We start from the raw sequence: 18,101 nt of genomic DNA, 5'->3' as shown, positions 1-18,101 counted from the left end.
CTATTTTTAGCATTAGCGACTTAGTTAAAAGAAATTCGTAGCAGAATACGAACTTGCAAATAAGTGTTGTAGATGATTTTATTGACGTTGGTCTAAATTGAGTAGGAACACACAATAGGATAAAATGATAACAAGCTTGATTTTACCAATCTTCACCTGGATATACTCGTAGCTACGATAAATACGATACGAAACTATGTACCCATACCTAATCGAGTCTTTGACAAGTGTAAATTAAAAATTTATAACACCCCCGACAAGTGAAGGTTACAGTAACTAGAAAAGAGCTGATAACTTTCAACCGATGAACCGATTTTCTTGGATTATAGCTAAGAACACTCTCGATCAAGCCACCTTTCAAACAAAAAAAACTAAATGAAAATCGGTTCATTCGTTTAGGCGCTACGATGCCACAAACAGATACACAGATACACAGATACACACGTCAAACTTATACACCCCTCTTTTTTGGGTCGGGGGTTAAAAAGAACAACCGTCTAGTTTCTTGCTCGCTTTTCTCGGTAGAAAAGGCATTCTGAGCTAGTGCAGTTGAGATTCAAAAGTACATGTAACAATTTATCGACTAAAAAAATCTTACTGTTTCTAATTGTAATAATTAGAAATAGAAACAGATACATTAGGATAATTATTATGCTCCTCGAGAAATATCAGTACATAGCTCAAAATAATTTTATTACATAACTTTAAACATTTTTTTATCGGATTGTTCGCTTTCTTATCCCGCTCGTTTTGAATGCTAATAATATTATTTTATAATCCAATTATTTATTAATCGATTATCAGTACATAATATATTTTTTTGCGTACTTTCGTATAATAACACTTTTACTAGAACGTAAAGTTACTGACCGTCGCATGCTGAGCCGGCCAGGCGCGACAGACAGTTGCATAAATCGGAGCTAGGTGGCCCGGATCCAGCCGCGTAGGATAGCCTTCCCCATTGCAGCGGCATGATTTGAGGCCATATCAAATTGTCCTCTTCCTCGCACCACTACGACGGATAATTGCTCTTATATCCTAGGACACAAGCTATATAATCACATGGTGGATCACCCGGGAACTGTTTTAAAGAGAGGATGACGGGTTTTAAGTTGCTACGAACACATGTGATGTGTCTACTTGTCAGACAAAGAAACAAAGGCGAAATGTAGTAAGAGTAAGAAATTCTGATTGAACTGAACACATTGCATGTAGTGTTCGTTTTTAAATGATTTTACATACATTACATACATACATCGTACATGTAATTTAACTTTATATAATTTAAGACATTTTTTTTTGTAAAAATCGCTAACGAACCCCATTAATGAAAATATATTATTAAATAAAAATAAAACTAAATGTATGTATTGTTTAATAGTGTTTCTATTAAACAATACATACATTTAGGGCCGTGCTAATGTACCTACTGTGGTACTTACCTACTAGGAGATCAATCCAGCTAATTAATTTGTAAGATAATCTTCACGAAAATATATTTTGTTGGTGTAAAAGTGCTTATACTTTTAATGAACATGCTCAAAAAGTGTACCTAAGTTCATATGTAACTCCATCCAGCATCCCGTTAACTTTTAGTTTAACATTTTGGATGCATGATTTATGAATTGAATTTTTCACAACACTGTCATTACTAAGCTTCCAAGGAATCGACCTTATAAGTAGAAATGTTAGATGCAATCACGATTCAGTCTTTCACACATAACACAAAATGTTTTTTTTATTACATTACAAGTTAGATAGGCCTTTACAGCGAACTCACCTTGTCGTAAGTGATGATGTAGTATAAGATGCAAGCAGGCTGACTTAGAGGGTTATAGTAGTTTTATTAAACCCATAGATAGATACATTAATATGCCTTATCTGTTGGTTTCTAAACGGCACCGTACCAGCAATGCTCTTAATTCTTTCGAATAAGTACAAATCGTGCCACTGTTTTTTCTTTTGAGACACTTGGTAAAGGAAGAGATTTTTTAAACAGATGTTGTAATTAGATCATAAACTCACCAACTCGCTCGACTAATGGATTTTGATAGTCTTTAGTACCATGTAATTTCAGAATCCTTGCTCTACAAAACCCGCAGCTGTTACCCATCTATTTGTCCGCTGACATTTAAACAGAATGCCGATTTCGAATTAATTTATTGATAAGAAAATGGCTATGTAGCAATCTTGATACACATTTCGTAGTTAGTATGCGTAATAATTAGAAGGATCAATAATTGCGTGTGAAAATTAGGGTGATTTTATTTTTAACAACAAACGTTTTCCTGAAATCCTCCTAGTCCTTGTAGACATGAAATTAGCTATAATATGTAGTACATCATAATATTCTAGATTCTAGATATCACATGAGACGCTGAGATATTTTTTAACAGATTTCCGCGTGGATACAGGTTTTTTAAAAATCTTGTGGGTACTTTTTAATTTTCTGAGATGAAAAGTATCCCTTATCCATCTCTAGGATGTCACCTATCCATATAGTGTTGCTATAGATGATGAGATTTTACAAGATGAACTTCGTCCGCGATTTAGGTTTTTAAAAATCCCCGTCCATGGGAACTCTTTGATTTTCCAAAACAAAATGTAGCCTCCTACGATGTCTTCCTACGATGTGACTCAAAATTCAAAAAATTCAAAATTCAATTTTTTTTATTAGTTTAAACTTTTATAAGTACTTTTGAATCGTCAAATGCATCTACCACTGGTTCGGAATGGCTACCACCACTGAGTAGAAATATGATGTAACCTAACGTTGTACCTTTTTAACCCCCGACCCAAAAAGAGGGGTGTTATAAGTTTGACGTGTGTATCTGTGTATCTGTGTATCTGTGTATCTGTCTGTGGCATCGTAGCGCCTAAACGAATGAACCGATTTTAATTTACTTTTTTTTGTTTGAAAGGTGGCTTGATCGAGAGTGTTCTTAGCTATAATCCAAAAAAAATGGTTCAGCCGTTTAAAAGTTATCAGCTATTTTCTAGTTTTATTGTAGAAAAGAAGGTTAGATAACCCTTAGGTTCATAATATTCAAGTGTCAATTGACAAATGTCAAGTTGTCAAGATGGACGTTGCCTAGATATACATAATTATTTATTTGAAAATGATTTGTCGGGGGTGTTCAAAATTTTTAATTTACACTTGTGTATAGGAGTTATATCAAAATCAGTTGAACGGATGGTACGAGTACGTGATAACTTAGCAGACTGTAGACAAATACATTTTCACATTTATATTAGTATAGTTTTATTTATTTGTAGATAATAAAGCCTTCAAAGAATACCTACCTGTAAAGGAGATCATTCTAGCTCCATACATTTTTGGGCCTTTTCTGAAAGTGCCGGCCAACGAAAAAAAATGGTACGGATCGTTAGAACTAGCCATTTAGAGTAATAGTTAATATGGCAGAAAAGTTGTAGGATTGCTCTGAACCAAGTTATACAAGGTCGAAGATTCGTCATTTTCATACATTTTATTGATTTCTAAAAGTGCTGGGAAACATAAAATAATGTTAGATATTGCTAGAACTAATGATTTGAAGCGATTGTCATTATGACCCGAAGGCTGTGGGGCCATTATATGTCGTGTTATACAAGTTATACTAAAAATGAATATACTTTGTATAATTAATTGTAACCGATTTTATGATTTTGTTACTGTTCTGATTGTTTTATACGAATTTGAATACACGTACAATTATTTTGACTCCCACGAAGTGCTGGATCAGCTGCAATGTGGACAAAATTCGTTTATACATACCTGGATTGTATGCGGCCTTGTAATACTAGGTGATCTCATCCAGCCATCTCCCAAACTTCTGCCACTGGGATATCTCCGGCGAGCTCTGTGATGAATGCACCATTTGGTTATAAGTACTGTTCACCATAGTAACTACGGGCTTGCTTCAGTCGATAGTTGCCCAAAGCAACCTGCGTCAATTCTTCTGTGAATCTAGGAAAGTCATTGAACGCAGGATGTTGGCTTCCATAGCCTGGAAATGAGCTCTCCTTCTATTATAATTACATATTGTTTGTGATAACAAGTTCTGCTGAACTGTTTTGCTCATTGACCGTTCATGGATAACGTCAAGAAAATCACGTGCATGCACGTTGTTGTCTATCAGAACATGATAGCCGTTCAGCAATGCTGACAAAATCCTGAAATAATCGATCATGTTACTTAATGTCCGGTTACAAATCCTGAATAACCCTGAGTAAACAAAAATCTCTTCCAAAGCAGTCGTTAATCATTTACATTATCCAGCAGTAAATGGTAAAAAGTCTAGATTTATTGGCTTGGTCAGTAGTTAACTGGGTTTTTACTGATGTTTTGTTACTGGCATTTGTGCCGCACATCTCAAGAAAGAAAGATTACCTCAAGATTGTTTATGGTATCTCTAAAACCATGGACTAAGATAAAAATCCAGTAAAAATCTTCTATATCATTTAAGGTATCATTTAATCTGGTCATTGGAAGTTGCTGCAGCGTGTAGATTATTGTTCCATCGCAACAAATATAAAGGCTTTTAGTGGTCTCGGAACTTGTGGTTAGGGTATGATTTTCACTGAAAAAAGTAATTAGTGCTTTTCTGAAGATATATGTACATGCCTGTATCTGTCTGTACATGCCCTTTATAGATAGCCTTTCTTTCTTGAGGCATGCGGTTATGTGACACAAATGCTAGAAACAAAACATTTAAATGAAACCCAGCTAATTACTGACCAAACCAATAAATCTAAGCTTGTTACCATTTGCCGCTGGATGGTGGAAGTGATGAACAATTGCTTTAAAAGAGATTTTCGTTTGCTTAGGATTGATCAGAGTGACCGGGCATTAAGTAACATGATCGATTATTTCAGGATTTTGTCAGCATTGCTGAACGGCTATAATGTTCTGATAGACAACAACGTGCATGCACGTGATTTTCTTGACGTTATCCATGAACGGTCAATGAGCAAAACAGTTCAGCAGAACTTGTTATCACAAACAATATGTAATTATAATAGAAGGAGAGCTCATTTCCAGGCTATGGAAGCCAACATCCTGCGTTCAATGACTTTCCTAGATTCACAGAAGAATTGACGCAGGTTGTTTTGGGCAACTATCTACTGAAGCAAGCCCGTAGTTACTATGGTGAACAGTACTTATAACCAAATGGTGCATTCATCACAGAGCTCGCCGGAGATATCCCAGTGGCAGAAGTTTGGGAGATGGCTGGATGAGATCACCTAGTATTACAAGGCCGCATACAATACAGGTATGTATAAACGAATTTTGTCCACATTGCAGCTGATCCAGCACTTCGTGGGAGTCAAAATAATTGTACGTGTATTCAAATTCGTATAAAACAATCAGAACAGTAACAAAATCATAAAATCAGTTACAATTAATTATACAAAGTATATTCATTTTTTGTATAACTTGTATAACACGACATATAATGGCCCTACAGCCTTCGGGTCATAATGAAAATTGCTTCAAATCATTAGTTCTAGCAATATCTAACATTATTTTATGTTTCCCAGCACTTTTAGAAATCAATAAAATGTATGAAAATGACGAATCTTCGACCTTGTATAACTTGGTTCAGAGCAATCCTACAACTTTTCTGCCATATTGACTATTACTCCAAATGGCTAGTTCTAACGATCCGTACCATTTTTTTTCGTTGGCCGGCACTTTCAGAAAAGGCCCAAAAATAATGATCTCCATCAGGGGTACGTTTGATATAGCTTTATTACTACTCTACTAAAGTAATTCTCTCTAAACTTAAGTTTGAGGTAAATATACCGGGCCGCTATCAGAATAATTAATCCATGTTATAGAATTTTTGTACGTACCTATCAAGTTTATAGTAGCATAAAATATTGCGGCGGATGTCACAAAAGTTGCAATATTAATATCTTACCACACATTTAGCCGTGGCATCAGAGCCCTTATTCAAGCCGACCTCATTTGCTAACAGTCCCGAGGCCCCTTCCCGCTCCACACAGGCTGACTGCATACCACTTAGATGCTGAGCAACATTGACTTTATACCATTATCATCTTTATATCCAGTGGGCTAAGAACTACAATATAGTGAATGTGCGTCCTATAGTGACAAAAGTATCTCTACATTATCCCGAGGTAGGTTCGCAATACCTCGGAGGAATAGCGTTTCATATTCTTGACCCATTTTTTGATTGCGATTTTCTTTTTAGAGTATTTTTTTTAAGAGTAGGCAAACCTATTCATAAAATACTTCATAATAATATCAATCAATACAATAAACTACTGCTTCGAACTAGTCAAGTAAAGAATCTTACGTTTTACATCAGTCAGGTTATTCAAATTAGCGCAGAAACTTATAATACGTTGGTTCTAGAAAAAAAATTCACAAGATCGTAATTGCACAGAATTTATTTGTTCTATACAATTTTGTTTTTATATACGTTTATCCCCTAAAGGAGATATTTCAGCAATAGTCAAAAACCTAGAGGTGGCTCTTTCAAAATCAATGATCAAAATCCTAGGGGTGGCTCTTTCAAAATCAATGGTCAAAATCCTAGGGGTGGCTCTTTCAAAATCAATGGTCAAAATCCTAGGGGTGGCTCTTTCAAAATCAATGGTCAAAATCCTTTAAATAAAAATCAGTATTCCACGCTAGAAAAGACTCTTTGGCATTATTTCCACACAGATATTTCCAATAAGAATTTGACAAAACAACTCACTTGAGTACCTAGCTATTTAGTTTACCACGGATTCCTTTCAAGGCAAAGTCCAAGCCTTATACTAACCAATACATATGATATAATAAAGTATCTAGATGCAAATGCAAGGTCCCATAGCCACCAAGTTTAACTCTCGATCGAGATTGCATGAGATCACATTTCACATTCATTTTAGCATGAGTAAATTGCAAGTGAACCATAGGAACCCACGTACCTACATGTTCGACGAGACTGTTGAAGCGTAGCATACCTGTAGGAAAATACATGCTCGAACTTTGAAAGGGTTAGCATGTCATTTTTGGAGACCTAGTAGGAAAAATCTGAAAACCATGAATTTGTGGTTACATCATTTAAATAAAATTGAAATGTATTTCAATGTTCAAAGTAAGATAATTACTATTATACCAAGTGGGATATCATATGAAAGGGCTTTGCCTGTACATACTAAAACAGATTTTTATTTATTTTTATGTATAATAGTTTGTGATTTATAGTGCAAAATGTCGGAAAAACTACCCGAGTACGGAACCCTCGGTGTGCGAGCCTGACTCGCACTTGGCCGGTTTTTCCCTAGACCCTACTTCGATGACACCACGTGAATCTAATTAGTGATGATAATAACCACGCGTTATTGCCCCAATATATTTATTTCTACAGGAGAAATGATCGATTTTTCGTATTTATAAAGAGGAATAATAGTATTGACAGAGGAATGAAAGTAAAATTGGCGCTTCGGTCAAATTTTAGGCACGCCTGGACGGACGTCTTGACTCTTGTGGTATCTAGCAACACCAAGTCAGTGATCTCCACGCATATTATAAATAAATAGATAGATAGATATTAGATGCTTGACGAGCAAGCGTTATAAACTACAAACGCAATACTGACGTTTCATTATATAGATTCGAATTTTATCAACCGAGCATGTATGCACGTAGAGACAGGCACTAGACAATATTTTGTACCGGTAGACCCACAGCAATTTGTAGCAATAAGGCATTATGTACACTTTCCTCGCTCTTTGTATTCATTTGCCGTATCTTGATCTAACTCACGTAATACATGTGTTTAGCTTTGGTACCTAGGTGCCCAATACTAATTGTTTTTCTTTGTTTTAATTCTAACTGTCTGTTGAGCTAAATGAAGAAATAGAAAACTAGGATGCGTTAGCAATATAAGTAGGTATCTAGGTACATAACATTATTGAACTCTACCTCGCCATACTCAGTTTATAACATGTTATAATTTTTGGCTCAATTTTACTAAAGTAGTTAGGTACTCATGCAAACTCGTATTGTGCCGGAAAGTCCTAGATTGAAGACCTCTTACAAGTAACGAAATGATGATAATATTATCATGACGGAGTGGTGAATAGAATCATCAAAGGCCAGTTTACCTAACTGGAATTTTTATGTGTTCTTTAATCTGCCTCAATATTTATGCAATTTTCTTTTCTGTTAGGTAACACAGCCATTTGCAATCCTAAGAGGATTGAAATCCGAAAGCAACTTCGGCAAGCGTGCGGTAATTTGTTTTTATGTTAGGAGTGTGGGATTCGGAATGCGGTTACCGTCCCCCAGAGGGGTAATGGAGTGATAGGTAGTGGATCAAACACAACAAATAAGAAAAGGTAAAAAAAATAGCAACGTTAGTTAAATAAGGTATAGAAATTGAGGGCAAAAGAAGCCGATTTTAAGAGGCTTACAAGAAAGTGCTGAATGCTGTAAGCGTACAGACGCTTGGCTGCTAACAGGATAACGAGTGGCCGACTCGATTAGGCAATCTGAAGCGAATGCTGTTTAGCAATTAATCGCTTAAACGCTCGTGGATGAAAAGTAACCTACATCCGTATCTATACGGGATGAAAGCTATCACCAAATAGATGATTCCCACAACCACGTCCACGTGGATTTAGGTTTTTAAAAATCCTGTGGGAATTCTTTGAATTTGTAGGACAAAGAGTAGCTTATATTCATCCCCGGGATGCAAGCTATCTCTCTACCTAAGGTCAAATAAGTCAGGCAGCAGGGCCGTGAGAAAACAGACAGACAGACAGATACACTTTCGCATTATAATAGAACAACAATTACCGTCGTACGGACAATATTAGCACGGATTATTCTTGGCCATAATTTTCCTTTAATAATTGTAACGACTATGTTATAATAATCGTTGGTAGTTTGCAAATATAATTCACTAGCTGACGCCCGCGACTTCGTCCGCGTGGATTTAGGTTTTTGAAATCCCGTGGGAACTTTTTGATTTCCGGGATAAAAAGTAGCCTATGTGCTAATCCAGGATATTATTTTCTATCTCCATTCCGAATTTCAGCCAAATCCGTCCAGTGGTTTTTGCGTGAAGGAGTAACAAACATAGACATACACATACACACACACACACACACACACACACACACACACACATACAAACTTTCGCCTTTATAATATTAGTGTGAAAGTGTGATTTAAAAAAAATATTTTTTTAGTAGGTGCCTAAGTATGTTTTTAGTATAATATTTTAAGGTAGCTGCCATACCTCTAATAACTATTAGGAATTTCCTTAAAAGCTGTGGTGTTAATTGTGTAAACATTAGAAACGATTACCACCAAAGTAATCCCTTCCGTGATGGCATGTAAAACGATAAATAATAATACGTGGGGTGCAGGGCATTGTCCTTCCGTTTTTAGTGCTGTACTACAATTTACACCTCAAAAGGAATATGCTTTGAGCTCGCCTCATACAAACGAAGATGGATTTTTATTTTAATTTTGACTAACACGCACTACAAATCTATCTAAGATTTGTCCTGACTGACTGATTAATTTATCGCCTGAACCGCTGGGGTTAGAAACTTAAAATTTTGACAGGTAAGTTATATTATTTGAAATGCATTATGTTATGTAATGTAAGTGCATTTGTACACAGTTTACTCAGAAAAGATTTTTAGAAATCCACTCCTAACACCACGCCGTGAAAATTGGTAATAGGATACCTTTTTAAAATCAAAGCAAACGTAGTAGGTCGATTCTTGGAAATTGAATACCCCGTGAATTTGTGGTTACATCTCAAAAAATACTTAAATTGTGATTCAATTTTCAAACTTAAACTAACTTTACCTCGTGGGGTATCATATTATGAAAGTGATTTACCTGTACATTCTAAAACAGATATTTTTATTAATTTTTATGGATAGTAGTATTTTGATTTATCATATAATATCGGATATAATCGGCGAGTACGAAACCCTCGGTGGGCGAGTTTTACTCGCACTTGGCAGGTTTTTTATATGTATAAGTATAGATCCTTGCTGAAATTACAATTGGTTTTTAAAAAACATATTTTTATTTTAGCTCGCATTGGAAATTAATGACAATATTATTGTGATTCACAACATTTTCCCTCTTTAATTCACAATATGAATAGTTACTTAGTATTTTCTTTTCCTTATTTTCCGGTCAAAGAAACCTTAATCAGAAAAAATGTAGCCTGTCCTGTAATCTGGCGAGATACGAGTCGAAACGAGCTTTCTTTGAAAAGGGCAGTAAATAAAGATAATTGCTTTCAGGTCTCGAACTTTGGGATTAATCTCGAAAGCTAACGATCGATATAATACTTAAGTTATAACTCCCGTCAGTAATCTGTGCTTCTATAAACATAAAGTTGTCTCAGTGTCCTCAAAGTTGTATCGCGTAAACTCGAAAAGTGGATAAGTGATTTAAAAAACTAAGAAACTTTATAGTGGTGTATCTCCGGCGTATCCGGAGGTTAAGAGGTCAATAAAGCGGTCAAAGTGTCTCCGATTAAATTGTCGGCTATGGATAGCAATTCGGTGTCACCAATGCCGGAGTTAGCGCCGATCGCAGAGTTCGACAAGTCCCCACCTTCACCACCCAACGAGGAGGTCCCGATGGACGACCTGCCTCCACCACCCGCTACCATCTCCCAAGTTGAAGGCAAAAAGAAGCTTAAAATGTGAGTACAGACCTGTGTTTTTAATATGGTTTAAATTGGTTTGAAGTGTGATATTCTATTTATAGATTCTAGAGGACATCTAAAGCTATCTGCCTGATATTAATGCGACTTTTTATTAAAAAATTAAAAACGTCGTCTGGAGAGTAGTGCAGAGTAAAGACAAAAGTACCTAATACTGCTGATTTACTTCAGCTACTAAAACTACTTAATTTTTTCTAAAAAAATAATGCTATGCGTAGGACCAGACTAAAAATCTCGGTCGTACGTAGCATAATTTTTTGAAACAATAGTTTTTTTATAATTCACACGTTTTTGGCGATAACTCAAACAATATTTTTTGAACATAACGGCTTGAATAGAGCCAAAACAAGTAGTGTTCCATTCTTTAGTGTGAACTAACGCCATCTATGCTTGAAGCTCTGGACAAAAAAGAAAATCGTTAACGGTAAACATACTAGTCTGAACTGAATAGACCGTATTGCTGCAGTTATTGGCTGCAGTTAGAAGTGTCAGAATTTTCACGAAGATGGCGCTAGTTGTATGAATTTTCCTTTTCAGAGTAATTTTATTTTCAGAACCACTATTAAATAACAAAACTGATACAGTCCGCTTCCACAGTGTTTTGTAAAATAGTAATTGTAATTCGTCTAAATAATTTATTTTGTAACAAGTTTATTTTATTGACGTCTTTTTCTAGCACAGGCAGTAAAGTATTTGCGTCTCTATCACACAAGTAGTATTATCGTAAAGTTGAAGTAGGGCGCATATCGTGGCCGGAACGAGGCGCGATCTCGGAGAGTGGTGACACGATCGCGAAGGGAAACATGCTCATGTGACCGATTGCCGCTAAATTTCTAATTTCGAACATTTTATTTTTCGACTTGTGGTTGTGTTTGGGTGCTTTGGATTTTGGAATTCAGCGAGACATTTGCTGTTCATATTTTTTTATTGGACTTGGTGAAAATTTTAATTGAAAATGACGAGAAAATCTCAACCGTAAGTTTATATTTTTAATTACCTAAGTTGATCCAACGAAAATAAAATTTGAACTAATAAAATTAAAAAATAGGCTTTAATTTTTTAAATAAATAATAAATAATTAACTGAAACTGTAGGTAATGGACTGAAAATTTCTTTTTCGCTAGAAACGCCGCTTTTTTCTATGTAAAAAATTAGGGAAATCATGTTTAAATGCATATAGTTCTATCTAATTAAGTACCTAGGTTCCTAATGTAAACTGAACTTAAGATACTTAGGTAGTAGGCACTTACCAAATGGATCGAAAAAATCCAATTAATTTATAAATTTATTTCATACCAAGCTTACATAGGTATATTATAAAAAAATTAAATAAAAAATGTAAGATTTTAAAGGAATTCATATACCTACCTACGTGGCAACTCTTTTTTATAAAAAAAAAAATATTTACTTACATATTTAAATGAACAAACTTTAAGTAGGAACCTATCTATACTTATTACTTACTAACTTATTTGTATAACATACATAATTAATGTGTGGGTCTGAAATAAAATCTTATTTATTTATTTTATTTATTCATACAATTACTCAGAGTTCATTCGTATTTTTTCAATTGATGAAATGAATTAATGAAACGTGAATGCATTCAAGGCTTTTCTTTATGTACCTATTTACCTTTATCGGTGCATAGACTGTTAGTTAGGTAGGTAGGTCTGTCTGTACAATATGTCAAGCATAGCCTAAAATTGGTGATTTTAAGCATTAACTATTATCGCAGCTTATTAAAAACGAGTTGTTTAAAAAGAAGGTTAATTGTAATATTTTTTTCAAAAAAAAAAAAATAGAATAGGTGATACAGGCGGTACAATCATTGTCTTTTCATATATTTTTTTTTTTTGCCTAGCAAAAGCATTATTACATTTATATTATGTATTTACTTATTAACGTGTTTGGCCGCACGTCAATTCAATTTTCGAATACAATCCGAACCAACGAACTGAAAATCCAGCGGGAGAGAAATAATATATGGGTAGATTCGACCTCCAAGAGTAATTTTATTGGCTCTAATAATTCGCAGTGGGTCTCACTCGCAGGGAGCCGACTCAGGAAATGGGATGAAATTGATGCCATTTATTGTCGTGCTCGTGCACAGTATAATATGAGACCGCATATGATATTTAACTCGATTAAAACCCAGGAATTTCATACCGTATAACTCTTTCGTGCACATTCGACGGCGTCTCTGACGCAGTACTGGCTTCGGTTCCTGTCTGGCGAAGTGTATAAATTTATATAATTTCTAAATTATCTCTAGTCTGATCTAATAGGAGGCCTTGGCCAAACACGTGCCGCTAAGCGATTTAGCGTTCCAGTACGATGCCGCGTACAAACCGAAGAGGGGTTTATGGTATATTTAACTGCATCATAAATTCTTCACATAGTAGGTAGGTAAGTACCTAATAAAATGAAAGTAAGGTTAGCCCTTGACTTTGTCATCGAATAAAATAAATCCCAGCATTTTATCAAGAAATATATTTTTTGTGTTATCAAACATTTATCTAAGGTTGCCGTTTTGTGAAAAAAATTGAGGAAAATCTCGTACTAGGTATAAATAATGTATATACCTACGTACCTACACGTGATTAATAAACTTTCAATTAACTAAGGCTCTAATGATAATGTACCTTCCTAACGTTTTCTTAGATATAAAGTTGAAAGATATTTGTTAATATACATACTTACAGCTGAATAAACACACCTATAAAAAGGAATGATGATTTTTATGAACTCTGATGTGATGATTCTACAATTTGTAAACAGTTTGATTATTTCATTCTATAAATAAAACTCACATTGAAGTTCGTTTTAAGTAATTAAATCAGCTAAGTTAGAAACACTATGAAGAAATAAAAGAAAACTACTATTTTTAAAGTTCTTCTTATCTTACGAAGTCAGTTACGTATCAGCTTGTTAACTACGTTTTTTAAAAATCCAGTACCTAATGATTAGAGTTTACTAAAGAGCCATAAGATAGTTATGCATTGTTCATTTTTTTTATAGCTGATGTAATAACTTACTGTTGTTTCGTTCAATCATTTTTTGTTTTTACTTTCCAACTTATGTAATCTTTATTTTAGCTGTAGGTACTGGTTTTACCTTTTTAAGGTTTTAAGTTAAAAATAAACTTTGTACTAAAGTTGCATCCAGGATTTTGTTATCAATATTGTCAAAAGCAATTCGAAAAAAATGTAGAGATTTCCACTCGGTATGCTTTTGTTTTCAATGCAGCGAGCCCTTTTCATTGTAACCTTCACTTTCAGCGTGGAAATTTTTTGCGACCGTAACCTGTTTAAAAATGATTGATTGGGATAATAATAAAGAGTTATATCTTCATTCTTCCGACGCTGAGTGAATGATTCACTTGTCTAGAACTCTTGAGTAGGTAGATCTTGTTGACTTTCATTCCAGTCCAGTTGATAGGCCTTATTAGCACCTAAAATATGTTGCTAGATCAGTGTCATAAAACTGTTTTTGCATGAAAGAAATTGCTTCTTTAAAAAACCAGTATCGGATGAATTGAGAGCGATGAGAGCAAAACGAGTTGGTCTGGCTCATGCACTTGTCGGATCATCCGCCATTTTTAAGTACCTTTTAAGCAGCGTTCACACGAACCTCTATATCTCTGAATGGTTTATGAACACATCTCGTGAACTTATGTTATCGTAAAATTATATGTGACATTTTATAAATTACCTAACCTATCTCATGTTACTAAATAACAGGTACACAATCTAAATACCTATGATTGTAGAAACTACCTACTTTAACGAATTTCTTAATATTGTGCAACTAGGAAAAACGTGATAATATTCTTATGTATAGGTTAATATGTAAAATCTTTTGTTAATGTTACGTTAATTGTTTATATACAATAGCTTTGCCGCACACAATTGCTTTTTTTTTGTTCACTCAAAAATTAATGCTGTCTGCAGAAATATCAATGAATAGGCGTGTAAATAATTTCTTTTTTTTAGAATGAACCTAGTAAGTATTTCTATGACTTCTAGTACCGAATACGTAAACGTGTTAGTTTTGACTGATTTTTGATATTTTACCTATATCGCATAGGTACCCATAACATACTTAAGCCAAAAAATAGCCGAACTATTGGAACCTCTTATGTCGAGAAGTTTTCTAGTATGCTCTCTAACACTTTCCACACAAAGAAGATTTGGGATTCTAACCAAACTCAGTGAAATTTCGTATATAAAAACAAACATTTCTGTGTCTATAGTTTGCGGGATTTCCATAAAAATAATATATACTTACCTGGCTTCAAAGTATCACGGAATTTTTGTGAAAATCTTTGAGACTGTGTAACTTAAAAGATACAGTCAGAAATATTGTTTTAGTTAAGTAGGCCTACCCACCTAAGCATTTATTCGTTTTGTTACGTCTGTCAACTCTATTTGAACATATGTACTCGGAAATTTGTATTATATTTTTAAGTTAAGCACATACTGTATATTATAATATGCGTTTAGTGAGTCCTGAAAAACTAGATAAAGATAAAAATTAAATGTTTTTCAATAGATAATAACATAATAACGAACCCATTTCGTACGCTCTACATATGAAGACATTGAATACAATGCAATTACCTATTTACTAGCTATTACTTACCACTACAATGTTATGTAAGTAATGCGATGCAGTTAATTACCTTCATAGTTACATCATAAATAATTACGCTTCTAATTATAATACATTCATGATCGTTATTACAATAAACCGTTTCGCCTGTCTGTCCCTCTGTCGATAATGAAATCGATTTTGACCCACATCGAGCTTTTCTATTTGTAATTAACTTCTGAATGATTTTTTTAAATATCTTTTTTATTTAATCAATAAATATCAGATAATGACCACTAGATCATCCGCGTGGATTTAGATATTTATAAATCCCGTACGAAGCTCTTTATGAATTATTTGGTAGGTGCAGAAAGAGCGACCGACACGTATAAAATAAGAAGTTGTATATAAGCAGCAAACAGATAATAATAATTATTATTTTGAGTATTGACATAAGTTACTATGCCTTTTAGTAGAGAAGGACAAGACAAATGACGGTGCTCTTCTCAGTTATGATATGATATGATGCACAGTAGGTACTACAAACCTAAAAACTTGCAAACTAGAGAACTAGACACACATCTGTGACACAAAAAATATCACATCAGCGTGGTACTGCAGTGGTTCAGTATATCGCACTGTTTATCAGGGGACCCCTAAAATTACTAAACTTACATTTTTCTGTAATGAAAAGTGGCCTATGGTCCTTCCTAGAATGTAAGCTATCTCTGTACCATCCAAATAAATTATGCCCGCAACTTCATCCATGTATGTGGATTTAGATTTTTAAAAATACTGTGGGACTCTTATAGGCTATTCCGGGACAAGCCGGTAGCCTATGCCCTATGTCTATCCCTGGGATCCAAGGTACTCGTACCTCTGTACATTTCTGTGCTTTCATCAAAATTGGTTAAACTGATGGGCCGTGAAAAGGTAACAGACATACAACAGACAGACACACTTTCGCATTTACAATATTAGTATGGATAAATTAAATAATACAGTTTGGATAATTTGGATATGGATAGCTTTTTTTTCAAGCTAAAAATTACAGCTATCCGATTTAGTTGTGGTATTTTAAATACGGGTTTTTTATTACGGTCACGTTATAACTAAGATATATCTAAGATAGAAACGGGTTAGTTAGATGCCGTAAGCTATAATTATAGTAAACGGTAATTAAAAACGAAAACGACATACTATTTATTGATTTTCCTTTCGATTTAGATTGATGAACTTCAACATTCAATGGGTCAACCTAATTCAATAACAGAATGTTTGGTATGAATTTATAATAGGTAGGTAGGTACATGGTTTAGAACTTATAAGGTAAATAAGTACCTAGTAGGTACCTACCTATTGACATTTTAAGAAAATTTGCTCTTTCTCTCTACTTTATGCCTCACTAGCTGATGCCCGCGACTTCGTTCGCGTGGATTAAGGTTTTTGAAATCCCGTGGGAACTCTTTGGTTTTCTGGGATAAAAAGTAGCCTATGTGCTAATCCAGGGTATTATCTATCTCCATTCCGAATTTCAGCCAAATCCGTCCAGTAGTTTTTGCGTGAAGGAGTAACAAACATACACACACACACACACACACACACACACACACACATACAAACTTTCGCCTTTATAATATTAGTGTGATTGCTAAGGGTTGTGACCCCTTTCCAATATTCACAATATAACGCCACGAGTTGTCTTGGGCTACTTATTAAGAAAACTAATACTAACTTCATTTGTGAACATTAATTGTCATTTATGAACTCAACGGGAATCGTCGATCTCGTTATATTAAAACCTTGGACGAATCCAAGATTAAAACTAGGTGCTTTATTAATAACTAAATTTACATGTGCTAAACTGATAGGTTAATACAGAGCTCGTTTGGATTTAAAGAATGCATCAGCATCGTTCTGTTAATTGTCATTGGAAATTATTTTAGTTGTCCACTAAAATATGGAAAATGGCAGGTTTCCTCACGTTTTTCTTCGCGCGTTAAATACGAGGGCGTTGATGAGCTTAGTGTGTACGAGACTTTAAAAGCAAGCTACGCTTGACCCCCTTCGTTCGACCGAGGCAGGATTAGAGAGAGCTTTATTTTTGCATAACGCAGCAGTTTAAGTGATCCTCAGGGATTAATCGAAAAAGTTGGATAGTGTGCTCCTGCATTTAAAATCTTATTGCTCGAAGCATTGAGAACAGCTCCCTAAGAATCAATAGGCATCATTAAGGTAAGAATTATATTATAACCAGGTGATGCCCACGACTTCGTCCGCGTAGGTTTAGGTTTTCTGAATCCCGTGGGAACTCTTTGATTTTCAGAGATAAAAAGTAGCATATGTCCTTCCTCGGGATGTAAGCTAACTCTGTACCTTTCATTTTAAAATCTGTTCAACTGTTGGGCTGTGAAAAGCTAGCAAACAGACAGTCAAACAGAACACTTTCGCATTTATAATATTAGTATGTATATAGATTTTTAGTAGGTTAGGTACATAACACTTGTCCAAAGTATGGAATCCATAGTCCATACCTAGATGTACCGCTAGCTAGGCCTTAATGCGCTTAACTTCTATCAAAGTAGGGAACAAGAAGTTAATAAGTAGGTAATGCGGACATGTTTGTAATACAGCTGTCTACCTACCATACCTAAGTGTGCAGATAACAATTTGGTATTTATACTGTGACTAGTTTGTGCTCGCTACTTTATCCGTGTGGACTACATAAATTTCAAACCCCTATTTTACCCCCTTAAGGATTGAATTTTTATGTAGTAAGGATTACTA

General features: G+C 34.7%; 1 protein-coding gene across 9 annotated transcripts in view; it reads left to right on the top strand.

The window, feature by feature from the left end:
• Positions 1 to 18,101, top strand: part of LOC123881085 (plasma membrane ascorbate-dependent reductase CYBRD1-like) — a 100,162-nt gene that overhangs the window by 24,849 nt on the left and 57,212 nt on the right. For 8 of the 9 annotated variants that reach the window (XM_045929643.1, XM_045929644.1, XM_045929645.1 and 5 more), the window contains exon 2: positions 10,294 to 10,700. In XM_045929643.1, coding sequence (XP_045785599.1) covers positions 10,543 to 10,700 — 158 coding nt within the window. In that variant the 5' untranslated portion in view covers positions 10,294 to 10,542. Of the gene's footprint in view, positions 1 to 10,293; positions 10,701 to 11,442; positions 11,697 to 18,101 lie in introns of those variants that run through there. The other variant, XM_045929654.1, reaches the window with a different exon arrangement.

The sequence above is a fragment of the Maniola jurtina genome, chromosome 3 (genome assembly GCF_905333055.1).
Source record: "Maniola jurtina chromosome 3, ilManJurt1.1, whole genome shotgun sequence".
Classification (NCBI taxonomy): Eukaryota; Metazoa; Arthropoda; class Insecta; order Lepidoptera; family Nymphalidae; genus Maniola; species Maniola jurtina.
This window is presented reverse-complemented; position numbering and strand designations above follow the sequence as displayed.